Genomic DNA, 27,717 nt, shown 5'->3' on the forward strand with positions numbered 1-27,717 from the left:
TCACAACTCCCAAAACTAAAATGTAACATAAGCATGAGCTTGTATCATAAACATTTTAATATATATACTATATATATATATATATATATATATATATACTATAATTTACAATTGCAATCAATTATGTCTAACCAAGCTTTTCGTTAGTTATTTTTCGGCTGTATAGTTTGTTTTATTGTAGGTGTAATATTAGGCAAAAAACAAAACAGAAAGCCTGAAGTGAACTCAAATATACCAAATTCACAAAGGCATTCAGTTAAATAAGGTTGTCACAGTTCTTTTTTCAATAGTTATATATCTAAATATTAAATTTAAGCCTTAAAAGTTATTAAAGTCATAACATATCTTGCTTACATGGTTTCATTATGAACCAGCTCTTTATTGATACTGGCACTTTGAATAGGAAAGGAAATGGAAAGCAACCCAATTTTTTTTTTACTATAAAAAAGGTTTATTTGTTCAAGAAAAGAATGACAGATGTTTGTTCATTTTGAATTCTGCTTTGTACACATGTGCTATACAATGCAGAAAGAGTTTGAAACCCTTTAACGGACAATCATTTTACTCTGCTTCACCCTCGCTTCCCTGTGACGCATTAAAATACAGATAAAAACAGTTCCAGCGACACCGATGAATTCATTTTGTCCTTGGATTCAGTAGAAAAGATACTAAATCTTTTCTACTGAATCCAAGGACAAAATGAATTCATCGGTCCATATTCATCTTCACCATGTAAGTGCCCACTACGGGGGAGGAGCTAGGCCGAGAGATTTTCACCAGCTTTACCAAGCCACTTCCTTCAATACATTTCATGAACATGGGAGAGACAAGGGAAAAAATACCACAACAGTAATCTATAATCTTCCCCATAATGATCCAATACTTCAGAATATTAACTTTGTCCTCACAGAATCAACCTGAGGCTCGATAAGATCACACAGCATTGTGGGTAATTGTTTTTACATGTATGAAATGAGGTGAGTTTACAGGATCTTACAGAGGTCATGTAGTTCATTTAAGTGCATGTAATTTAACAGGTCCATTCATATAAATTAAAGAACTGGTCGACGTTTAAGGTTCCTCTTTTTTACACAAAGGTCGCAGCCTGTATAATTACAAACTAAACAACAACAACAAAAAATATATATATATAATAATGGAAATGGACTTGAGAGGAAAAAGGTTCTTTCAACACTGATCCAGAACCAGAGGAGAAATTAAACGGACATTACAGCCAATCAGATTTGTCTGTATTTTCTTGACATCTGGAGACTTTAAGACAAACAAACTCACTTCAAAGTGAAAAAGAAAGGGCACTAGAAGAAAAGCAAGACAAAAACCTCAATAACAAAAGGACTTAAATATTACCAAAACTGTAAACACATTTTTTGCACATCAAAAACAAAACAAAAACTAGTATTCACACATTAGCTACACAACTGAAAAGAAACCACAACAGACCTGCGACCTTGTGCTACTGACAGTTGCACTGTAAAACCACTAGATAGTCCATTGTGTGTGACTGAAATCATTTGGCCATGACATTGAATTAGTATATTTTATAAACAATTTCCCTGTTATATGAATTTCTTACAGAGCGCCAGAAGAGTTCTGAGTAGCCCTATTAATAAACAGTCTCTTGACAGGCAACCAAATAACATTAACTTTCCCAAAGTCTGCACGGTCAGATGTTGGAGCTTCGTCTCCCTCTAGTGGCTCCTAGCGAAGGCCGCAGGCGTGGATCACGGGCCTTATAATGCTCGTTGAAGTCCAGACGGAAACTGAGGAACTGAAGACTCTCATCAGAGCAGGTCATTAGCAGCCGCAGAAACTCCTGCACTATGCCCTAAAGGACAAGAGAAAGAAAGAAGGCATCTATGGGTTATATCCAGGGCTGGAGCTTCAGGCACTTGTAAAATGTTGTGTCATGTGATAAAGGGACAATGGACCATTTCTATCTCTTGTTATTGTGCCTGCCATCCAAGGAAAACAGTAAAATGTATCCATAAGCTAAAAATGTTACAGTAAATGTACTGTGAATTGTCCCTGAACAAATAAAATAAATAAAATAAAATAAAATAATTTAAATAATTCGGAGGTGTATGATATAATGGTTGTTACTGATCAACATTAGCCATTTTGAAATTATTGGTATTGGTTCGTATTGAAAGCAGATATATCAGGGCTTATTTACCTTATAACTCCTATAAACTCAACTGTAATACATGTAATTTCTTAAACATGCATTATATTGTAAAATATACATTACATTTTTTTTAAACTCCAAGCATGCAAATGGATAAACAAAATAATTATCAGTAATTGTCAAGACATATTGTTATACTGCAAAGAGACATCCACACGTTTGCATGAAAATTCTGATTAATAATGAAATTTGGACATATTCCAATGACGTATGTTTCATATCTCCAGTATTTCCACAAGATTACAGTGAGAAAAGAATGTGCATGTCTTACTGATGTATACTGATTACAGTTATATTACATGAATAATCCAATAGCTCTAAAGCATATAAATGTATTTCCCAGAATTAAGAGTTAACTAGAATATGGGCTTCAATTAGAAAATTATGTTCATATAAAAGTGATCAATGTTCCCATTACATTATTATCCAGCATGATATGTGGCGAGTACAGACACGTTTTGCTGTAACCGTGTGAGACGCACATTAAGTGTTTGACCATTGCATATGTAATGTGTGGATCAGCATAAAATGCTCTACTAAAAACCATTAAGTGTGTTCTCTCGCGCTCATACCTGCTGGCTCGGCACTTTTTCACACGTGCATGAAATGATATTGGTTTATTGGGCGAGCATATTAAAGTGTGTGAAAGGCTGTTTAGGGTACCTGATAGAAGTGTGTGAGTAATCTGAGCTGAGAGCACATTTTTGGTATGGTGTCTTTAAACTCCTGCACACGTCTGTTCTCCTCTGCCTCCTGCTCTGCTGTTACACCCCACTCGCCCTGAAATACACAAACAGAGCTATAAACAAACACAAAAGAGACACACTCTGGCACTCTTTCTGGCCTATAAGACGCCTTGCTTTCTTTGAACATAGTTAAACATATCATGTTTTTGAGCATTTGGGGTCAGTAAAATGTTTAACAATGTTTTTAAAAGAAGTCTTTTATGCTTACCAAGGCTTCATATATTTGAACAAAAAATAATTTTACTAGAATTTAATTGTTTTCTATTGGAATGGATTTTAAAATGTAATTTATTCCTGTGATCATAGCTGAATTTTCAGCACCATTACTCCAGTCTTCAGTGTCACATGATCCTTCAGATAACATTCTAATATGACAATTTGCTGCTCAAGAAACATTTATTATTATTATAAAAGGTTGAAAACAGTTGTGTGCTTAATATTTTTTGTGGAAACTGTGATACATTTTTTTTCCGGATTCTTTGATGAATAGAAAGTTCAAACGAAAAATACTTATTTGACAGACTTTTTTTTAAAAAAAACAGATTAAATGTGTTCATGCAGGGAAAAAAGCACTAGTTTCTTAAAAACAAAAATATGCATATGCTATATGCATAAAAAATTAGTTATAAGCAATATTGGTTTACAGTATTGCACTTACAATAGAAATGTATAGTGCAAGGTCTGGAGGTTTTAAAAGTGGAAATGTGAAGTTCATATTTTTACTTTAGTTCTTTCATAGATAATGATAATAGATCATAGATAAATAATTCACAAACGTGCATTATTTGAGCTTTAAGGCCAGTAAGAAATACTGGCTGGTAAATGTACTCATTTCACCTTACAGAATGTAGCAAAATTAGTGCTGTCAAATCGATGAATCCCATCTAACATAAAAGTGTGTTTACATAATATATGTGTGTATATATTTATATATATTAATATATATACACAGACATATTATAAAAAACTTTTATGTTAGATGCAATTAATCGTGATTAATTGATTTGACAGCACTAGTCAAACTTAATGAAGAAAGCACAATGATTGGAATTTCATCAGCTTTTTAACTTGCATTTAATGAGTGGAAAAGCACTTTTTTCTTTCTCTCTGTACTTACCATCTCTTCTCGCTGTCTCTTCTTGTCCTCGAATTGGATGCGTAGCTGCAGCTCTTCCAGAGCGGAGCGGTACAGTGTGTCCTGAGCATTCTGGAACTCAATGATCTGATCAAACACCGCGCGCAACTGATTCAGCAGAGACTGCGCACACACAGACAGAGAACAATAGAGTTACGGAAATGAGGACAAGTACGAGGGATCACCACTGGTACACAATCACCCTGTGTAAGTGCATTGTACCCTGTTGTTCACATCCAGCAGGCAACGAGAAATGATGGTGTCCAGAAAAACCTCATGAGCTGCTATAATGTGATCCAGATCCTGAGCCTGCTGGACCTTATTCCACAACTCATCCCAAGAGCACTCCAACACCTACAGTGACACACGCACAATACAATTAACAATACAGATCAACTCTTTGAATGAGAAACAAGCAGACGACAAACATAAAGAGGAACGTACCTCAAATGTGATATAATACTGCATCTGATGGATGAAGTGAACCATCTCGGAAGCGAGAACATGACATTGGTGCAGTACGCCTGAGAGCTCTGGCAAATACACAACAGACATCTTATCTGTCTGCTGAGAAAGGTAGATCTCACAAACGGTTAGGGCTAGTTCTAAAACATCTAACAGAATGAAAAGTGCACTCACCCGGCATGCTCTTCAGCAGTTTGGCATTACACATTTGACCCTTCCAGATGTCTGTGAGGATGTACTCCATTCTTTTAGCCCTCCACAGGAAGTTGAACACACGCAGGTAGTGGCTCATACACTCACGGGTGAACACCTGATGCAGGTATGACAAAGGGAAGCACTGTTATAAAAATTCTTGCCCATTCTGATATAACAAATGAAAGGCTGATATTAAAATTCTGTACTATTTTGTCTAAATAAATTAAAAATAAAACTAAAATCAAAATGCTACAAATGAATTTAGGCATTAAAACATTATAATGGACAGTATCAAAATGTATAGTTTACATTCAAAGGGTTAGTTCACCCAAAAATTAAAATTCCGTCATCATTTACTCGCCCTCATGTCATTTCAAAGACTTTCGTTCATCTTCAGAAAACAAATGAAGATATTTTTAATGAAATATGAGAGATTTCTGTCCCTAAATTGAAAGTCTCACACGAAATTCTGATGCTTCAAAATGTTAAAAAAAGAGATTTATTCTCAAATGTGACATGAAAACACTGCAGATCACTGATTGGTCAGAGAGAATCGTCACTACCATCACTGAATTTGCGACACAAGACACCAACCCGCTAGATATAAATAGTCAGCAAGAGCCAGGGCAAGTCCCCCCCAATAATTAGAGCTGGCCAAATTATCCCCCTAATATTTGATATTATTGATGCTGCTCTGCTGTACTCCATTATGCACAGCTCTGTTTGTTGTTAGGATGACAAAAAAGTTTTAAAAGTTACATTTTTAGACAGGTCTGCCTCAGTGGTCTAACAGCGCTCATCACTGTCAGAAGGAATGACCGAGATGGTCAATCAAAGAAGGCGGGGGGTTACTGTTCACTGAAGACGAGTGTGACGCTTTCGTTTTAGCAGTGAAAGAGTACGTGGCGAGTAAGTAGCTAAACATTTAATATTTGACGACTGTTTTATGACTGAAATATTCAGCGACCGACAGTAATATCCAGTGATGCAAATTACTCAACATTTTTATGAAATTTCACCGTTTTGTATTGAAAACATGCTATTATTTGATTAATATGACATGATTAATGTAATTCATAAATGAATGTGACAAGACAAGAAACATTTAGAGTTTTTGACATAGACATACAAATAAGTGAATATATTTTTAAAAAAATATATATTATTTGCAAATAGTTTAAATTGATTACTTAACTACAATAGACCTGAAACTTTTACTGTTCTTGATTCATTTTTGTTAATTCCCTCAAATCCCTTTTAATTTTTTTTTAAATTCCTTTTAATTAAAAAGGGTAATATATTACCCAAAGGCGGCAATACATAGAGCACTCAAATTTGGTAATTGGAAGATCAAGCATGTTTGCTTGACGCACAAGAACCAATGAGGTTTGTTCTCGCACGTCAAGCAAGTACAGTTTAGCCTAAATTAAATCTGTTCATCACATAAAGTGGATTGTGTCTCTTCAGAAGACTTAGATTAAACCACTCAAACCAATATGGCAATCTCTTTATGAAAGTTTAGGGTTGGTTTTAGGCGAATAGACTTTCAATGGAGGGACAGAAATCTCTCAGATTTCATTTCTTTTCTGAAGAGAAACGAAAGTCTCATGGGTTTGGAATGACAAGAGGGTGAGTAAATGATGACAATTCTCATTTTTGGGTCAACTAACCTTTTAACACCTTTTAACACAAACTATTTCTGCATTCCAGGTAGAAGGTAAGGTTATAAAATAGTCATAACTTAATATTTTCCAACAAAACCCATATTGTATCAGATGAATAACTTCTCATTAATGGATGCTGAATATTATAAATCAATCCTGCAGTAAATTTATCATCTTGGTTATCATCTATTGCCTGATTCTTGGATGGGCCTAGGTCAGGGTCTTGACTACACCTCTGCTAAAAACTATGCAAAATCTCTTCCAGGTCAAAAATGACCAGAATGTGTTATAGGTTAACAGTAATTAAATTATTAGTGTTTGTAAAGTTTAACTTTTGTAAGCAGTAGTTTATGAGAAAATTATTTTAAAAAAAAATGGCTAGAACAATCTTGCTGGGTGCAGAAGGTGTGCACAGACTTCAGCTGCCTGTGTTGATGACGAAAATGACACCACAAATTTACCGTGGCAATGGGCCCCTCTACATGATAATCCAAACTGAAGACGTCCCAACCAGTGTCCCCAGGAGAAACCTGGACAAAACAGGACACCAGACCCATATATTGTGATACACAATTATATACTGAAATTTACCATCAGACAGCTATTTGTTTGTTTGGCTCAGTTTCTTCTCAGTACCTCCAGTAGCCGGACATCAAGCCTCTTTAGTATCTCAGGACTGTCAAACTGGGCATTGGTTGCCCTGACAGCGGTCTCCAGGATACCGGTTAGATTGTGTTGGTAAAGAGTGGTGGCAGCCCTCACCAACTCTGGCCTGAGAGAAAGTGAGAGATAAAGAGATGGATGACTCCAAGAATGAATGTTCTTACTGAAGGAGAAAGATCGGATATAAATCATTGATGAAATCAAGCACATTCATGTCAAGCTACAAAAACAAACTTACTTGAGAAGGTCCATGAGGTGTCGGATGAAGTCTCCCTGGCCCAGCAGCAGGTATCTCCTCATGGCCTGAAGATGCTCCAGCAGTTGGTAGTTCTTATTCAACACATCCAACAGATACTTACTGGTCTCAAAATATGCAGCATCAATCTTACTCTGAAAGGCCCCTTCCAGATCAGTGAACAATTCTGCCGCTGAGAAAGATACACAGGGTGTTAAATGAAAGCAAGAGCATGAGAGAGAAAAGAAAAAAAAAAAAAAAAAAGAGAAAGAAAAGTGGTAAATAAAGCAAAAAATGAGGCAGAGCAAGAAAGAAAGACTGAAAATACCCTTATGAAAATATAGTATTCTGGCAAAACATTGACAAACATTGGCAGATATTTATTACAAGCTTATATTTTCACATGTGAAACACAACTGTAGAACATAGTAGAACAAAGACAAAACTAAATTTAGATAGTAATAAATAACTTGGAAAAAAAAAAAAAAAAAAAATAAAAAAAATAAAATCAATATTCAATACCATATTCGATACCATGGGGAAAAACTGTCATATACATAATTTTTTGTCCATCCACTGAAAGTCAAGGTAATATTTATTTTATTTTATTTATTAGGCTGCCGTCACTTTAAGACCGAATGAATGGATCCAATATACTGATACACACGTGCTTTATTTGTGTTTACATTCATTCAAGACATAACGGACCAAGACGGCCATTTTGACATTATTGTGTGTGTATTTGGCCGTTTAAGCGCAATAAGCCACGAAAAAAAGAACTCAATTTGGTACTTGCGAGCTGTTTGAGAGACAGCCTTATGTGTGCGTGCATGCATGCTTGCTTTAGGTGTAAGCGAGAAACCTGTGGGAATGACTAAAATTATACACACACCCGCAATCCCGCGCAACAAGTAGGCAGCATCTTGTGGCAGATACACTGACCTTATAAATTGTTTCCTGTAGTTGTGATTTTTTTTTGTTGTTTTATTTGTCCTTTATATGCCAGATGCAGCTACTGTGCCTTTATTATAATGTGAAGGTTTTAAAGGTGTGGCTCATTGTGATTTCACTTTTTTAACTTTAGTTAGTGTGTAATGTTGCTGCTTGAGCATAAACAGTATTTGCAAAGTTACAGCACTTAAAGTTCAATGCAAATGGAGATATTTTCTTTAAAAGATTTCTCTGTTTAAGGACTACAACAAATCGCTGGTAGGGACTACAATGAGCTTCTTCCCGGGTTGGTGACATCACTAACCCTAAAATTTACATAAACCCCGCTCCCGAGAACACGCAACAAAGTAGGTGAGGCCATGTTACTGGATTACAGTACATAACACAAACGCAATAGCATGTCATAAAAGCAAGATGACAAAATGACAAGTTATAAAAATAATTAATCTAAACTATACCTGTTTTATCTTCATGCAGCATGTATTCTCTGGCTCTGTAGGATCTTACAACAGTTCCCACACCAGTGATTTATAGATTATCATGACAGAATATGCTAATCAATGACTTTAAGATAGTTAACTCCACATCAGCTACAAATTCATCAACTAACCGTTCAGAAATGTCCTGTTGCATTCAAAATGTTGTCAATTCTTCTTGAATCTCCCCATCATTGTCTGACTCCATTTTGAACATAAAAGGCTGAACAGTTTCTGGCATTTTCAGTGAGTCTGCATGAGGTAACGTGAGGCGCTGCTAAGTGCTAACACGAGCTCCTGGAACTCCGCCCCATTTTGAGAGCAGCAGCTCATTTGCATTTAAAGGGACACACACAAAAACGGAGCGTTTTTGCTCACCCTCAAAAAGCGACAGATTTAACATGCTATAAAAATGATCTGTAGAAGCTAAAACTTCACATACACACTCTGGGGACATCAGAGACTTATTTTACATCTTGTAAAAGTGGCATTATACCACCCCTTTAAATGTAAGATTTTTTACTAATTTTATATTTAAATATTTGTCAGTTAAGTGATTCTTTAACTATAAAAGGATAAAACCCGGGGGGGATAAAAAAAAAAAAAAAAGAAAAACTATTAAAACAAATATTGAAACTAACTATAACAAAGCTTAGATTAAAAGTACATTTCATAATGGTATTACAATAAAAAAAAGTTTGAAAATACCTGGAAAATTCAAACTATAATAACCTTGGATGTGACTGTATATAAAAGGTTTATAAAATTATGGTGAACGTGACTGCATTGCGACTGCAGAATCATGCCAATTTTTTTTTTTTTTTGGCAAGGTTATACAAAGGATATACATGTAAAGAGCAAACAGCTTTGAGGCAGGAAAAAATAAACAAAGTCAATGCAGAGTAAGAAAGAGAAGGACAGAACACCAGAAAATAAAGAACCTTCTAGAATCACACTGAAGGACAGAAATACACGTTGGAGGCTAAGAGCATTGATTAGCCATGCTAGCAAAGAAGTTAAATACAGCCAGCGTCGATATGGACAACTACACCACAGACAGGGCAGTCAAAAACAGCACTTTCCTCCACAACAGATCAATCCTTCTCTCTCCTCTTTCTCCATCCTTCACTTTCAGCAGGTTATTTTACTATTAGCTGCCATTATGGCCACAAATATCGCATTAGCAAGCATAAATGCAGCTATTTTAAGCAACTACATTAGCGCTAGCTCACCATCTTTGGGAGAGTCAGTGGATTTGGAGGCGGGCATGATCTTTCCCGGCGGCGTCCTGTCGTGGCAAACCTGATGCAGGAAGTTGATGGATTTGCCAATGAGTAGCACCTGGAGAAGGGCAGAAAGGAAGAAAACACATCAGATGGCATCATTATATGCTCATTTCAATCTGAAGATGAATCACTGTTAGGTAATGTCTTGCATTAAATAATCAAAGTGGGTTTTTGCTATTTATGAAGAAAATGTGAGTGCTGCCTGGCTGTGATAGTCACAGCCACTTCCGTCCTAGTGTGTACTGGATGGTTGGTATAGGTTAGGTCAAACATGAGGAGAGGTGTGCCATAATATACTTTAAGAAATCAAATTTACAAACTTACAAATCTGGTGAGTGATAAAATGAGCATAATAATAATAATAATAATAATAATAATATGTATATTATAAAATGACCACAAAAATAATAATAGATGCATTAAAAACAATTACATCATTATATAACAATGTATTTTTTAATATTTTATTTTATAAATATTTTAACAATGATATTTATCACGGTAAAAATTCACATCAGTCGATACTGATAATTATCACAATGTCAAATCTTTATTTCTGTCAAGTTTAAAGGCAGATTTTTGCCTTTAAAACACTTCACATTTTTGAATTCTTTACACTTTTCCAGTCATTTTTTTCCATACAAAATAAATATCTTAGTAGAAAAAATTATTTCTTAGTTTCTGCATGTGCATTTATTGTTTCAAATATTACATGTTTTGTCTCTAAGAAATGCACATTTGACAGTAGCTTGAGTTGGGAATAAATTTGTTCATTAACAAAAACAGTAACATTTGTAAAAATTGTAAGAACCTCATTTTTATATGGTAAAATTTAAATATTCTGACTGATTGAGTTTTATTAAAATGAACCATTATCCATATTAACATACATTTAGATCATGACAACCAGTTAAACCCACACACAAACATGGTAAAATGGTTTCTATGGTATTTGTATGAAAAACTTTAGCTTACTCTTTAGTATAAATGCACAAATTCTATAGCTTACATAAAATATACTGTTATTATATTCTATTACTCTTAATACATGTCTACATTAAACATATAATAAAATTCGGTATGTATATCCCACATTTCTGCCACAATGTCACGGTGCAGTAGTCAGTGTTACTACAGTAAATAACGACACATGGTAAATGATGGCGATTTGAAATTGAAAAGCCTTCTGACTGTAATATTGTTGCGCAGTGTTTCTCCCGTTTGTCAGCGCCGTTTCATCTGGCTTTAAACTAGCTTAACTCGCCGAGACATTCGTGTTCTTCGATGAATTCAAGTGTTTCTCGCTGAATCTGTTTAGTGCTTGCGTGACTGAGACAAATCAGAGAGTAAAAGCATCTACTTTAGTGAACTCGCGCTGCCGTTAGAACTTTGAACCGAGCGGATAAATGGTCCGTGTGGCGCGCCGTTCAAATGAGTAGCGCTGTTTCGTTCCGCTTTTGACGCATAAACATTATATCGAACATTTTTTTTATCGAACACTTGATATCGTTTTGATATCGAGAAAAATTATATTGCGATAATTATCGTTATCGTAATATCGCCCAGCCCTAAGTCAATGTAAAGTACATGATGTACTACTATGATATAATTGCTGTACCTTCCTTGCTTGGTCCATGGTGAAGAAGGATGGGATCATACTCTTCCTCAGAGAGTACTTGTCATGCCAGAGTCTGTCCGTCTTCACTGTTGGGTCAGATGCTACAAAGAACTGAACACACATTTTGATTGTCAGAAGGATTTCTTAACTTTTATTTTGTTTGGTTTAAGAAAGTTCTTATGCTACGGCCTGTAACACACACATACAATCTCATAATGTTTACACTGATGAAACATCACTGCAGCTCTAAGACAAATAAATGACCTCCATCAACTGGTCAACTGATTGCTGTAATGCAGTGACCTTTCTGTGGTAATTGCACAGAATGAAAGTAGAAGAGTACATCAGTACTTTCAACACGGCAACTATTAAAATGACTATTGCCGAGAATAACGATGCTGAGCGAAACGAGGAGCTCGTAAACCCTTGGCCCAGGAAGAGAGTGATATAACCCTCTCCATCACCTCCACCCTCAACTCTGCTTACACTGTGAAAAAGCCTGTTACACTTCAGTGAGGGTGAGATTAAATCCTGTGATTACAGGCAAGAGCGTCTGATTGGTGCCCGTGCGGAGAGGAAGCTGGGAGTTGATTGGGCGATAACTCTTCTCTGCCCTACGACTTCAGACTTAGTCGAGTGGGCATAGACTAAGTAAAGAAAGATTCATTGACACTATTTGGTAATGGTGGAGGACAAGGAGAAGTAGATGTGAGAGTGATAGTGGGAGAAAGAGAGAGGCAGAAGGCCACAGAGGAAGTGGAAAGAGAAGGGCCCATTAGCGCAGCCTCATCTGTCCTCATCTGGGTGTCTGTGTGTAGGAGACTGTGGTTCACTGTGTCTGGAAAACTAAATCACACTCAAGTGCAGCCGTTTTCTCAGACGTACAACAGTGCACAAGTCAACAGAGTCAATTTGAGGACACTGGCCTGAGATCAGCTTCCATTAGATGGCAGAACAAATAACGATATAGTTATTTTTTTATTTTTTTAACTTCGCATCAATTAAGTGTTATTTTTAATACCACCACCAAGTAGACACAAAATATCTAATGTAATAACAATAAGGGATATGTTTTCGAAATAAAAGTTCAAACCCTCACTCTGAGTTTGCATGGCCACATATTCTTGTTCAAGAAATTACAGTCGCTGTAGCATTTCTAACGTAAAGTGGCCAAATATTGCAGATTAAGTTAAAGGGATAGTTCACACAAAAATAAAAAAATCTGTCATCATTTACTCACCCTCAAGTAGCTCCAAACCTGTATAAATTTCTTTCTAGATATTTGGAAGAATGTCAGTAACCAAACAGATCTCGCCCCCTCATTGACTACCATAGAGCTCCGGTAGTCACGTGACCCATTCTGTTTACACCACCATGCTGGCAGGCGGTGACAGCCGGGAGCGAATATGAAATGAATGGCGCCAGCATCAGTTTCAAGGCAACAGAATTCACTGCACACTTTAATTAAAGAAATATAGACATGTGCATAGCAAAACATAATAGATTAAACACAACAGATCCCTATAATGCCCCCGGGGGTACTTTTAACGCGTATCAATAAAGGAATGGATAGCTTTTCTGACCTGCAGTATCCTGATATGTACAACTACCTCATCAACTTTCCCTCGTCCTACTCCGGAGACTCTTTAAAAGCCTACAAAAACCTGGAGGGGTACAAATGGACACAATCTAATTTTGTGATGGATATTCAACTTTGGAGTCTGCCGGCTAAAACCTGCTTCGTCGTCATTGGAAGGGTAAGTCAACTGTGTTGTTAGGTAATGTAATCGGCCCTATCTGTCCTTGTTTGTAGGTAGCCAGCATAGCTGTATCACTGTGAGTACAGTAGACATCATAAGTGTCATGAAATCTTAACCTGTTTAATCCCAAATTTTTCCCAGACAAGAAAATATCCAAATGAGGTGTCATTAGTTGCCCCTTGAAATAATGAATAATTATTATTTGAATTTTTTTTGGAAATGTGTGTGAAAAATTGAGTTTTATGTTCGGCCACAACTGTGATCGGTGGAATAACGTGTAACGTTACGATAGGCTATATAAGAATTTTCAGTATCAGCCCAGTTATTTAACACATTTTAAACTCTTTCATATAATTTTAGGGTTACTATTAAACATAAAAACCCTTATACAACACATATAAATACTGAGACAAAAGACAAAAAAAATAAAAAAATACAAATACAACCATCTGTTTTGTTGTGTTGGTTAGCACGTTTTATTGCAGTGAACCATTTCAGTCGTCTATCGGGTTCCTTAGGAATACGATAAAATGATTTCTCCTTTGCTTTCCCGTGCCTGTTCTGGCATCCTGGCTCACAGCAGCTTATCCATCATGTTGAAATAGTAAGGTTTAAACAGTCTATTTTTAAAGTAGTGGTCGAACAATATCGATACCCTCTCCTGATGGCCTGCCAAAATGCGTGACGTCAACCTCCGGAGCTCTATAGTATTTATTTTTCCTACTATGGTAGTAAATGGGGGGGCGAGATCTGTTTGGTTACCGACATTCTTCCAAATATCTTCTTTTGTGTTCAGCAGAACAAAGAAACTCATACACTACTTGAGGGTGAGTAAATGATGACAGAATTTTCAATTTTGGGTGAACTATCAATTTAACATTTGAATTAAATGTCATTTGGCCAATATTAAACAAGGATTTGATCTGCTGTAAAGTGTAACAACACTAGGCCATTGCCTCCCTCTGCAGGCATTTGTTATAATACGTAACGTACATAAGTTGATTATTTATATTATGTATTTGAACGGTGTTGTTCTATAAAACCATATGAATACTTGCTTTTGATACTTTATTTGATCCAAAAATGATTGCCAAATCGTTATTATATATGTATTTTAAGTCATTTAAGCTACTCTTTGCTTAGATCTATTTTTATTACCATAAAAAACCCAATTACTCGATTAATCGTCAAAATAATCGACCTATTACTTGATTACCAGAATAATCGAAAGAGACTTCTATGAAAACTTTGAGCAACTAATCATTCAATGAGAGAACCAGTGTTGTTATTGCTTACTAAAACTATATATAAAAAATTGGTAATTGAAATAACGCTGGAAAAAGAAAAACAAACATTAAGAACTTAAACGAAAATGAGAAATGTTGCCTTGGCAACTAACTGAAATAAAATAAGTTGAAGTTCTAAATATACTAAAACTGAAATAAAAATAGAAATATAAAAAACTAATAAAAAAAATGACAAAAGCACAACAAAATTGCTAAAATTGAAATGAAAACTGAAAATATAAAAAAGCAAGTGAATCAAACTCTTACATGGCTAATGAAGTTATTCATTAACACTCTCCTAATTGAGACACGAGGATTGTGAAGCTAGTGACACTCTCAAGGACACTCAACGACTAAATTAAATATTAATTAAAATCATTGCAATAGTCATTTAATTCTATACTGCCAGCAAAATCATAGCAAATAAATGTTGAATATTCAGCCCAGGCCTACATGAAAGGCACAGAGTAAAGGTTAGACTACAAATGTTTGCAGTTTTGACTCTAAAGTAACTACTCAAGTAATTCATTACAGTCTGAACACATACAGTAAGTTCTAACAAGGATATCTGGGAGTGACTCTGCAAAAGAAAAGCAGTGTGTGTGTATGTCCTGACCTCATGGTATGTATCCTCCAGTTCCCCATCATAGATCCAGCGATACAGGAAGTTGAGAATAGGGTGGGACACCAGACCAAGGATGTGCTGGATCAACGCTCTCATGTGAGGATCACCCGTCTTTCCATATGCATGTACAGCTGAGGCCAGCTCTCCTCCTTTACGCCCTGTGAGAGAAACCAGGATAAGGCAGATATCTAAAATCAAAAATCTTTGTGCTAAATGCACCTTTTTACTGTGAAATATGATAAGGAGTCTGACGTTAATGCTGAAAACATTTTAAGTGTATTGTGTTGCAGATTGTATCTTTTAAATGAGTTGTATCATTACTAACCTTGGCAGTAATCCACCAGGGCGGCCAGTGTTTTCAGCCGAACTTTGGGGTCGTAGGTCCACACCAGCAGTCTCCTCAAAGTCAAACTGCTGTCTACATTCATGTTTACACCCTGATCGTCTTCCACCTGGAGCTAAACACACACACAGATGACTGTTACCCCTTTTTCAAAGAAATGGAGCTGGTTCTCAAACTTGGTTGTTTCAGCGTCTTTATCACAAGCTGCTTTTGATGCAAGTCAGAAAGCGTAACAAGTACAATTCATTTTATTTCAGATGGGGTGTATATATCGGCTGGAGCTCACCATGAAATCAAAATTGACAATACTTATTTTTTAATTGAATATTGCAGTATTTATTGTAAATGATTTATCGTGCAAATCATTATTTTTTTTAAAAATTCATGTGCTCTCGTAATCTTTAATCAAAATAACTTCCCCTCCCTCTTGCTGCGACATCTCTTCTCTTCTCTGATGACGTATTTACTGGTGCGAGGGCAGGGCAACCTGTTACTCACATGACATCACTGCAATAGCAAACCACAACATCCAACGATTCAATCAATTCCCAATGGACAAAATCTGTATTTTTTCTTGTTCGAGAAGCCGTTTCACTCGGATATACTTCACAATCGGGAGGAAAAGACTATCGCAACTTCTGTTTCATGCGGACTTTAACAAAGCTTTTGTCCTGAAGACTTTTCTATATTATCCAGCAGATTTTTCCAGCGATGAAGCAGCAGTGGAAAAGGGGCTTGATCAAATGAATGTTTCATGGTCAAACACACACATTCTCCTCTACGCATTAAGCGCTGCCCCGTACTCACCTGTGCATGAAGTACAGACAGCAATCTGTAGTACTCCTTCAGCTCTTGATGCAACGCAGCACAAAAACTCTGAGAATTAACAGTGAGAGGAGAGAACAAAATAAAAGTGTTACTGAAATTATAGTGTGCAAACTTCCTGAATTATTCCTGAACATAAACTACCGTTCAAAAGTTTGGGGTCGGTACTATTTTTAAAACGTTTTTGAAAGAAGTCTCTTATCTCACCAAGGCTACATTTATGTGATTAAAAATACAGTAAAAACAGTACTATTATGAAATAAATTTAAAATAACTGTTTTCTATTTTAATACATTTTAAAATGCAAGTTATTTCAGTGATGCAAAACTGAATTTTCAGCAGCATTACTCCAGTCTTCAATGTCACATGATCCTTCAGAAATAACTCTAATATGCTGATTTGCTGCTCAAGAATCATTTATTATTAGCAATGTTAAAAACATTTGGACATTTTTTTCAGGACTCTGAGATAGAAATATTTTGTAAAAATGTAATAGTCTTTACTTTTGATCATTTTAAAGGCACAATATTTATTTTTTCGCTGCTAGATGACGCTGAGTTTGAGCGCAGAATCATAGGAGATGGGAGACCTCACAGCCAGTGGAAAAGCGTCGGGACGGGACTCGAGCAGAAATCATGTTCATGGGTGAGATTATTAACGTTACTGTAGTATGAAGCACTGCAGGGCCGAGTGCTGTGGGAGCTGAACGAGGCCGCTGGAGCGATTGCTAATGAGAGACGAGCGCGACACACGACACGGCTCTAGAGCAGCAGAACTTTTATTATGCCGCAGTCTTCCGGTCAAGCGTATGAGGTAACACAGGGCTGTTTATCATATTAGATACATTTGAGTGTGGTGAAAATGATGTTATAACGTTACTCTGTGCGTTCCCTCGGCGGCTGCTGTGAGACACTTGTTCAAAGATTATAGAATAACACTTAACGTCTTAAAGGGACTTTGACTTGTTACACTGCAGTAAGCTAGATCCATATTAGAATATCATATTAATAAATGGATGGCTTGTGGTGTTAAATGGCATGCAATTAATTTTAAAACATATGGTATGACGGAGAAAATGCTGTATTGCTGTTACTAAAAATAAAGCTGCGTCTGATTATGCTATGTTAGCTCCTTGCCAAAATAGTGTTTTTCTCTGAGGCATGGTAAAAGCATGGTATTCACGGAAAATCATGAAAATAAGATTCAAACAATAAGACTAACAGTGTTAAGCTATATAACAATGAGTAGTTTTCTGTCTAAAATGTAACCGAACAGTTGTTCCCTTGTCTTATAAAATTTATAAAATATTAAAGTATCTTTGGTGTTTCCATTGTTTCAACAAAATAAAACCTGAAATCGAGGATAACGCAGGTATGACGTCACTGACAGGTAACGCACGGACACAGTCCGTGTCCTGGTTAAATTTGCTTATTTCCCTTTAAACATTCTTGGAAACATCTGGGACAATGTAAGCACACAAGTCAACAAAATATATAACAGTGTTCTAGTGGTTTTTAGATATTTTAATCCAAAAATCTTACAAATTGTGCATTTAATGCATCCTTGTGAAACAAAAGTATTAACTTCTTTCAGAATAAATAAATAAATTAAATGTATAATCTAGCATTATAAGATCTGTGTAGGGGTTAAGGTTGTATATAATGTGTTCACTGCCAGTCATGTCACATTTCCTACCTGTCCGACTAGGCCAAAGGCTCGATCCAAGCTGTGGGAATCGGTGTATTTTCTAATTTTATTGTGGAGCCAGCCGAGCTCTGCCAGCCTGCTGCTAGTGTCTCTCAGAGACTTACACAGTGGAACCTACAAAGAAAAAAAAATACCGTTACTTGCTGTTTCACAATATGCAGAACAGTTTATGATCACTTAACAATGGACTGCAAGAAAAACTACTGAATCTATTTTTTATTTTTTAAGTTAAACATCTGCTGTAGAAATGTGTGTGAAATCAAAGTCTGTTTTAATGTGTTCTGTCTGTGAACTGGCCAGTATGTAATCTGCCCTTGTGACATTGTGGCAAAGACATTTCTATCATTTTGAAGAAATGGCTTTAGCTAATCTCGACTGTTACTTATTTTGGCCCTTTGTGGGCTACATCTGTTCCATTCAACACAAAAACTCTTTAATAGCATTTAATAAAAGGCGTATTTCAGCCTCTGATCAAGTGTTCAATTGGAAAGGTCACCAAAACTTCTTCAAAGCAAACGGTTTCTAAACAGACAACCAGTTCTTTTACATTTCTTCCTCAAAGACAGATGAAGACAAAGAAGCTAGGGAATTAGGAAGGATTGATTTCTTTTATTCAATATTCCAAGGGAATACGGAAAATAAGAGTTCCACAAAACAATGATTCATAGATTCAACTCTTGGTGTCTGGGTAAATGTCAAGAAATGTCCTCATATTAAAACTGATTCTATGCTTCATATAATCATGTAGGGCTAATACGTAAAAAGTAACATTGATATGGAATTTTATGAAATAAACGCAGTTTATCTCCATCTGCGGTCTAATGTTTTGAACATATGTCACGTCCAACACCAAAACAAACAGGTCAGGCCCATCAGAGTGCTTATTTATCCAGCACACCTCACTGGACATAAAAAGCACATTGTTCTTTTCCAAACAAATGGATGCAGCATTTTAAAAGTGTCACTTAAAAAGGACAACTGATCGATGTTTCACGGTCAACGTCTGCCAGGAATGTAAAAAAAAAAGCCTGGGGAGTCTGGCTCAAATAGACAGACCACATGAGTTGTAGCCAGACAGAAACAGCTGATAATGAGATCAATGCTTCTACATTTCCCATTATGCACTTACAAGAGTGACTACAGGTGCCCCTACTTAAGTTTGTTTAATAAGAACTCACTTAAACCCACATTACAAGTACTTTTTATAATAAGCGCTATGCTAGAATATTCTGCTCATAATTACTTCCCAGCATCTCAGTCTGACATGTAAAGTGTTGGTACTGTAGCTGAAGTGGGGAAGTGAAAAAATGAAGAACATAAAATGCAAGAAAAAAGGTACTTGCCAATAAATCTGAAACGTACACTTGCTTGGTTAACTTTATTCACAACACAAAGTCATTATGAATGACTGAGTGATTTGATTTGCTTTTCATTATGATTAAATAAAACTTCATAAGCTTTTTATTTGTGATGGCATTTAAATGTGTGGTAATTAAGCAATTGCTTTATAAGAACATAGCAAGATAATATTATGAACATGTTCTCATAAAATGGCAATGGTGTATTCATAACAATTTTACAATGTCAATGACCTTGCCACAGTATTTCTTCATTTATCATTTTGTGCTAATGTATGCTATTCCTTTATTTTTTTAAACTGGATGCAGCACTTGAAGCTGTAAATTTGTCAGTAGCTTTCAATGTGCCAAGTACCATTCACAAAATTTAATTGAATTAGTTTAAGGTTGACATGTCTGCATGTGAGCGAGTGAGCGAGTGAGCAACAAAAATTTAAGAAAGAAAGAGAAAATAAAGACAGAACCATAATTAAAAAAAAAAAAAGATACAGCTAATAAAGCCTCACCTTTGAATCAATTTTGTAGCAGTTTTCTGGGCTGCACATCTTGATGAACTTTCCATCTATTCCCTGGAAAACATAAAGAATGTCTCGGACGAGAGCAGCCTCCCCTATCTCAGCTGGGCAAGAAGAAGAGATAGAAAGATTTGTGAAAAAAAAAGAGAATTTAAATTAAGTGCTGTAAATGTCATACTCGTATATCTGTCACAGGAAAAGGTGCAATGTGGCAGACTGCATCCTAAAGGGATAGTTCAAAAAACATCCATCCATCATAAATATAATCCATATGGCTCCAGTGGGTTAATAAAGGCCTTCTGAAGCGAAGCGATGGGTTTTTGTAAGAAAAATATGCATATTTATAACTTTATTAACTATAATAACTTAAATATTTTTATTTGCTAAATTGCTAAATATATTAACTGTATTACATATTCATTGTGTATTTTTATTTAACCTTTTAGTGATATCTTAATTATTTAATTTATGTTTAAATAAATTGGTCATGAAAACAAGTTATTACAGTTTATATATCACCAACAAACCGGAGTAGAAACAATTCTGTTATTAGTTGATATAAAAACTGCCTTATGTGCAATTTAATTGTTTGTACAACTCAGTTTTAGCCATTTGAGTGTTGATTATTAAATAAGTTTGATTAAGTATTTGATTATTAATCTATTATTTATTTTCGGTTTTGGTTTTCGGCCAAGTGCATCCTGAATTTTCGTTTTTGGCCCAGAATTTTCATTTCAGTGCATCCCTATGCATTATTGCAATATTCATTATAAATTATTTATCTGTGCACATGATTATTTTTTTTAAATGTTGTGTTCCCTCACAAATAAACAAAATTACCCCTCCCTCTGATGATGCTTTAACTAGTGTAAGGGCGGGACAATCTGTCACTCACATGACATCACACCAATAGCAAAACTCATCCATCCAATCAATTCACGATGGACAAAATCAAGTCCCGCCCTACAATTTTTCTTGTTCGAGAAACATTTTCACTCGGATATATGTCACAATAGGAAAAAAAAGACTAATCGCAAGTTCTGTTTCATGCTGACTTTAAAATACTATCCTCATTTATTTCAGTATATAGTCACCCAATTCTTTCCTGAACGGACCATTTCCTGCAACAAAACAGTGATTGTTGCTGCAGACACTCACCGCTGCCATCTCCATCCCGTCTCTGTCTTTGTGGGGGTCTGGGTGCCGGGCTGGAAGAGGGTCCGCTGGGGGGACGAGGGGCAGCAGCTGCCCCAGAGGGTGAACTGGAGACCGGGAGAGTCCAGGCTAGACGAGACCCTCTCATAGACTCACCGACGGCCTGGGGTCCAGGTCTGAAAAATAAACCAAAAATGACACCCGTGGCAAAAGTCTCCTATAAACATGCTCATGTTTATCTGAAAACCTTCATTTAACACCTAGATGGTCAAACTCTAGGAAAGTGGTCAGTTTTTTTTGGGCGTTTAGCTACATAAATTTTTACCTCAAACCTTATTGTCACCCATTAGCAATACCTGTGGGAATTCACTAATTACCTCGTAATGGTGAGCTTTAAACAAATAAATGACACTGAGGTTCAGACACTTTAATGATGCTGTTGGCTCGACAGACTTACTGTGAAATGGATCCAGTAATCAATTAATTCAGGGCTTGCAGTACATGGTCATATTTAAAATATCTTGAGTGCTGTAGGTGCTAGACAGCTGTGTTAATAATAGATAAGTGCGTGGCAGTTCAATTAAACATGCTACAGCACAAAACACAATAGCTGTATTATTGAAAACAAATTACTATGAAAATGAGAGAGAGAAAAAACCCATATGCTTTGTCAGACTGTGACTGGGCTAAAGCACAATATGAAGCAAAATAAAGCACTTCAAAATAATATTATGAAACATGGCATGCATCAGCTGAAGGCACATTACGACGTGACGCAGCAGCCACTTACAGTGTAAACAGTTTCAGTGAATATAATGGAAGCAATATTAGTGTTGCTCATGTCTAATGTGTAGACAGACACAGTGTTAAAACAAAATATCAAACCAAGTAGCACCTGCAAAGAAATTTTGCTACATCTTTTCTTAGAAAAGCTCTTTTTAGAGAGCATTTTTGCATATGTATAGTAAACACATTAAGCAATAACCACTTAAAAACACATGAGCATGATTATTTTCCCTGTAGATAAACACAATTACTGGGAAAAAAAAAGAATAAATCTTGGTGTTAAAACAAATCAGAAACAAAGAAACGGAACATTTCTTAATGGATTGTAATAAAATTTTACCCATAAACAGACAATGATCTCTAAATGCTACATCTGCAAAAGATCTCCGTCTTATACATCACATAAGTTCTGAAAAAAAAAAAAAAGGTTTTCCACAAAAATATTAATCAGCACAAGTGTTTTCATAATTGATAATAAAAATAAATGTTTCTTGAGCAGCAAATAATCATATTAGTATGATTTCTGAAGGATCATATGACACTGAAGACTGGAGTAATGATGCTGAAAAGTCAGCTTTGCATCACAGGAATAAATTACATTTTAAATGGGTCCTATTATGCTCATTGACATGTTCATAATTTTGTTTATGGGGTCTACTAGAATACATTTACATCATTTAATGTTCAAAAAACTAATTTTTTCTTAAAATATACATTGTTGCAGCCCCTGTTTTCACCCTCTGCCTGTCAAAATGGACCATACTTATTTTTTAGAATGTTGCAATGTTTATTATAAATCATTATTTTTTTAAAATTCATGTGCATTCATAATCTTTCAAAAACGTTAACCTTCCCATCCCCTCCAAACAATGTCTGTTCTCTTCATGACGTGTCTCGGCAGAGGGTGGAGCTATATATCCTCCACAACTGACTGCAAACTGACATTCAGATCTGCCTCCACTTAGTTAGCAACGCCCAACTTCCTACAATCCAATCAATTAACGAGGACGAAATAAAGTCCCGCCCTACTTTTTTTTTTTCCATTCCAGAAGCAGTTTCACTCGGAAATAAATCACAGGGAAGAAAGGACTATTGCAACTTCCGTTTCATGTCAACTTTAAAACCCGCCGTCTGAAAACAGTCTGCTCTGATTGGTCAGTCGGCCCCAGTCTTAGAGTATCAGCTCCAGAGGCACTGTAAACACTACTGTAATATGCCGTCAGTATCAGTTCGAGGCACAGTCCGATAAAGACAGAAGAACAAGCTGATCACCCCAAAACACTTATGCATGCAAGACTTGTGCAGGGGTGGAAAAAACAATCTCTCTTGGCGACAACACGCTACTAATGCAACTCAACCATGATTAGCCACCCCACACCCTTTTTTGGCATATGTCTTGGATAGGAATTATTTAAATGAGGGATATTGTGACGTACGTTCCTGGAAAAAAACTCAAGACTACAATCAAGGCGTTTGAGGGATTCAGAAACAGTACGCACTGATATAGAGAATAACTCCCTTTGGAGTGACTTTGTGCTTTGTAACTTTGCAGACCTTTTTCACACTAAAGAAAGTTGAAAATGTAAAAAAAGAAAAGAAAATGTAAAAAAAAAAAAAAAAAAAAAAAAAAAAACATAGGACCACTTTAAAATATATTCAAATTGAAAACAGTTTTAATTTTAAATTGTAATAATACTTTACAATATTACTGTTTTATTTTGATGTAAACAAATGCAGCCTTGGTAAGCATAAGAGATTTCTGAAAAAACAAAACAACCAACAACAACAATAACAAAAAAAGCTTACTGACCCCAAACTTTTGAACATTAGCTTGTGTGTTAGTGTACTTCACAATGGATTTAAATTGTGTTACTGCAACTACTTGCCATTTGGAATTACTGGCTTCAAAGCAGATGCAACATGTGGCATATGCAGATTTTATGCTGATTTTTGTCCTTTTTGGAGCTTGACAGCCCATTGTCACTGTATTTCTGCATTGAACTATACGGGAAACAGCAATGTGAATTGCATTCACTGAATGAAGTCCATCACCGTCACTCACCCAGTAAGCAGAGACGGAGGGGTCGGTCCAGGCCCGTTGATCGAGAACACTCCCATACTGCTGATGCCACTGGTGGCCATGCTGGAGTTATGGGCGGTGGCAGAGCGTTCTGGGTAGCTGAGCGGTAGGCTCTGGGGACGGGCGTAGTAGAACGGGGTGGAGTGGACATCACGGGGCAAAGCCTGGGCAAGCAGAGCTCCGTAACTACACACCTGTAGACAGGCAAGAAGATTACCTCTGTCCTTATACATAAATGTAAAATGACTTTCATTATATTATTGTGCAGTATCTGCTGAATAACTAGAGAAATATTTCATACAGGAACTCGGTTGGATGGCTTCCTTGGGTCTTCACAGAGGCTGAGCAGGAGGTATAAGATGGACCATCTATGTTTCAATATACCCTGTTCACCAGAAACAACAAAATCAACATATATAAATAAACAGTATGCAGTCCATTATATCTAATCTATGCATCATTAAGAGCTCAATACATTGGTGATAGGTTGGATACTGACCTGGGTCTGAAGCTTTCTGTGCAACTCAGAGAACAGGGCAGCATCTGCTTCCCGTCTTTGTTTCAACACTATAATAAATAAGCAAAAAAAGCACACACAAAATTTTTTATTTTGCATCTGAATCACATAAGCCTGAAATATTAAAGGAAGGTCTGATAAGTTTAAGACCTGTTGAAGGAGCCGATATAGATTATTTGTGTGTGCGTGCAGGGCGCGACAATAAAGACTGCCCGATGGCCCGGGGTCAGTGTAAACGTCGCTTGGGACAGCTGACGCACCTGTCACTTGCCTGATCAGGCCAGCGCTGCATCATGAAAGTTTATCATTTGCATGTGTTTTTAAGCCTTGCCAATTTAAATATTCAAGTGCAAGAAGACACGAAAGAGAACTCAGTTCAATAGTATGAGAAGCTTTGTGTGCGCACACATCCAAAGCACACGCCCAGAAAGCCGCTTCTCAGACAGCGTGCGAATGCTGAATTGAGCTCTCTTTTTCACATCTTCTTGCACTTGAACAGACATATTCACACAAAATTGTGTAAAAAAAATGCCAGCCTCGGCAAGTATCCTAGTAAACAGTCTGTTATATCTTAACTGAATGTAAATAGTTGAGAAATAAAAAGCATGTGCAACAGCATATTGGATCCGTGCAGCTCTTAAAGTGACAGCAGCCTAATAAACCTGCTGCTGTCTTTGTTTTAATGTTAATCAAACAACAAAGAACAAGGAAAAAAGAAAATCACTCACTGCTTTTGACTGAATAACTTTTGTAAACTTTAATAAGGGTTAATCTATATTTAATTTATACAGTAAAGACTATGCAGTGTTATTTTTCATTTGATTATTTTCTCTAACTGAAAATTACTGTTAGACTTACCTTAACATGAAGAGCAGCGTTTATTTTATTTGTTCTATTGTGTTTGTGCTATTGCTCGTAATTTGATTATTTGTTCTTATTTTATTACTGACAGTTTACTTGTCTTTAACTATATTTTAAATTTATATGAGTTAGGCTAGTAGTTTTTGGTGTCACAACCTTATTTATTAAGGTTATGGGTCAAAAACAAAGACAATAACTAGGCCTATTTTATTTATTTATTACTTTTTTGTAGTGGGGCCAGTGAAAATTTTGGCAGGGCAAGTAAAAAATTTGAACCACTAGCCAGTAGAAAAAATCCTTAGCATTGAGCCATGACTCGTCATGTATATATATATGTATGTATATATGTATATATATATATATATATATATATATATATTAAATAACAATAAATTATTAACAGGCAAAATAAAATAAAATGTTTTCAAATAGGGAACATAAATGACAAAGGAGTCTATCAATTTTGCATAAATGTAATGATTTGTTTAAACTGCAGTTTAAAATTAATGTTTAGGCATTGTTTATAGGGCGTAAAGACAACTAGTTGACTGGAATCATTTTACAGCGTTAGGAAAGTTATCAGGCAGACTAAGATGGGATTTTGTTGAAATTGAGAAAATCAATTATAACGGGTTGAAAATTATAAACAAATCACCATATACCATAATTTTCCTGTCAAAAAGTGCTTATGATTTTATACTCGCCATTGTGAGTTATTATAATATCGGTTTAATTTCCAGGTGTTAGTTATAGAAAATGAATAATTAAACAATAATGTTTAATGTTAAACACATTTCTTTCTGACATAAACATATGTTTTCAAAAATATTTGTATTGGCAGGGCAAGTATAAATTTGAACTACTACCCAGATCAATCTAACAGATTACTATTATTTTTTTTAAAAATCCTTATTGTTAAGCCCTGCACAGAATGATCTATGAACGCCTCCTGAAATGACAATTGCTCTTGAATAAGGTAAGAACAGGGTTTCAGATTACTCACATTCTTTTTTAATTTTCTCAGACACCAGAAACTCATCCCGTTCAATTGTGGGAGCATAATTACTTCCGATGACGCGCACGGCATACTGGAACTGATGGGCTACATCAGCTGAGAACAATGACAGGAAAAACACAAACAGATGCATTCATAATCATAACCATTTTACAAAGAATCTAAAGAACTGAAGAATTAAAAATGATCTAACACAAAAACATTTTCATACATATTCACAAGACACATTTCAGTTTCATAACAGGATCTAAATGAAAATCTACTGTATGTCAAAATCTAGATCAAGCATGAAATGGGTATCTGGTTAAACATAAAGGCATTATCTCCTTTTTTTGAAACTGAAAGTAGGGATCATATTCCTGTATGTCTCTAACTCTAAAAGGTCCACTAATGAGCTGCTCGTGTCCTGTTTCTGATCTGTTGCTGTCTGTTGTGAGATGTGTTCCTGCAGATCAGGGTTTAATTCATACATGCCACTGAAATGTGACAGCAGCATCAGTGAGCTGACAACACAGAAATAATGGCGTCGGGTCTGAATAGGTTTGAATCATCAGGGTCTTTATTGACATGAAGGACCATTTGCAACAGGGGCCCTGTATTAACCAGCATCTCCCTGATGTTTTCCCTTTCCTATCCTGTCCGGTTACAGTATCTCATCGGTGGAGATCTACCCCTCCATCGCATACATTATTACATCACATTGTCTGTCTTCAAAGAAACACCACATGTACTCATCGCTACACATACTAATGATGTTTAAGCAGCTGTGTGACAGTGATGTAACCGGTTGAGATCTGTTTCTTTACCTTCACTCTTGCCCGTGATCTTACAGCACAGACTCTGCAGAAGCACGTTGGGTGATTTCTGATCAAGCGTCGCCATTGTGCACTTATATATCCCCTCCCGTGCGAGCAGAAGCGGTCCGCGGTGTGCTTTTAACCGCTGTCGCTTTTAGTCCGGTGGGTTTCAGCTGCTGGCAACAACAGCGCCATTTTAACGGAACCCGCCGAAAAGCGCCCACATCGGACAGTGAACGGAAAACACAGCAGCGGTGCGCAGCGGAAAAACAGCCGGCTGTAAAGTGAGACTCCGAAAAGCGTTCCTCTCTACAAACGTTACCTAAAAGCAAAATATAATAAAACATTTGAAAATTATTATTGTTGTTGTTGTTATTAATAATATTATTTAGTTGTCTTTTACTAAATGCTGAAATGGGGTAAATGACTAGTTTTGACAGGTGTATG

General features: G+C 36.1%; 1 protein-coding gene across 2 annotated transcripts; it reads right to left on the reverse strand.

Moving 5' to 3' along the window:
• Positions 1 to 427: 427 nt before the first annotated feature.
• On the reverse strand, positions 428 to 27,558 carry tubgcp3 (tubulin, gamma complex associated protein 3). Of its 2 annotated transcripts, XR_007930713.1 has the most exons (23): positions 27,280 to 27,558; positions 26,462 to 26,569; positions 24,580 to 24,647; positions 24,382 to 24,465; positions 24,063 to 24,274; positions 21,218 to 21,390; positions 20,051 to 20,163; positions 18,175 to 18,300; positions 16,462 to 16,530; positions 15,637 to 15,769; positions 15,303 to 15,469; positions 11,641 to 11,751; positions 9,969 to 10,077; positions 7,313 to 7,502; positions 7,048 to 7,183; positions 6,873 to 6,941; positions 4,727 to 4,862; positions 4,532 to 4,620; positions 4,310 to 4,441; positions 4,070 to 4,210; positions 2,870 to 2,986; positions 730 to 1,846; positions 428 to 646 (listed from the first exon to the last, which is right to left on the reverse strand). XR_007930713.1 is itself a non-coding variant. In XM_051898056.1 (22 exons), exons 1-22 carry the CDS (start codon positions 27,353 to 27,355, stop codon positions 1,685 to 1,687), a joined length of 2,721 nt encoding a protein of 906 aa, XP_051754016.1. In that variant the 5' UTR covers positions 27,356 to 27,558; the 3' UTR covers positions 428 to 1,684. The 2 variants fall into 2 exon arrangements, 1 of the variants encoding a protein (XP_051754016.1); XM_051898056.1 differs by having other exon boundaries at positions 428 to 1,846.
• Between the last annotated feature and the right edge of the window lie 159 nt (positions 27,559 to 27,717).

The sequence above is a fragment of the Ctenopharyngodon idella genome, chromosome 1 (genome assembly GCF_019924925.1).
Source record: "Ctenopharyngodon idella isolate HZGC_01 chromosome 1, HZGC01, whole genome shotgun sequence".
NCBI lineage: Eukaryota > Metazoa > Chordata > Actinopteri > Cypriniformes > Xenocyprididae > Ctenopharyngodon > Ctenopharyngodon idella.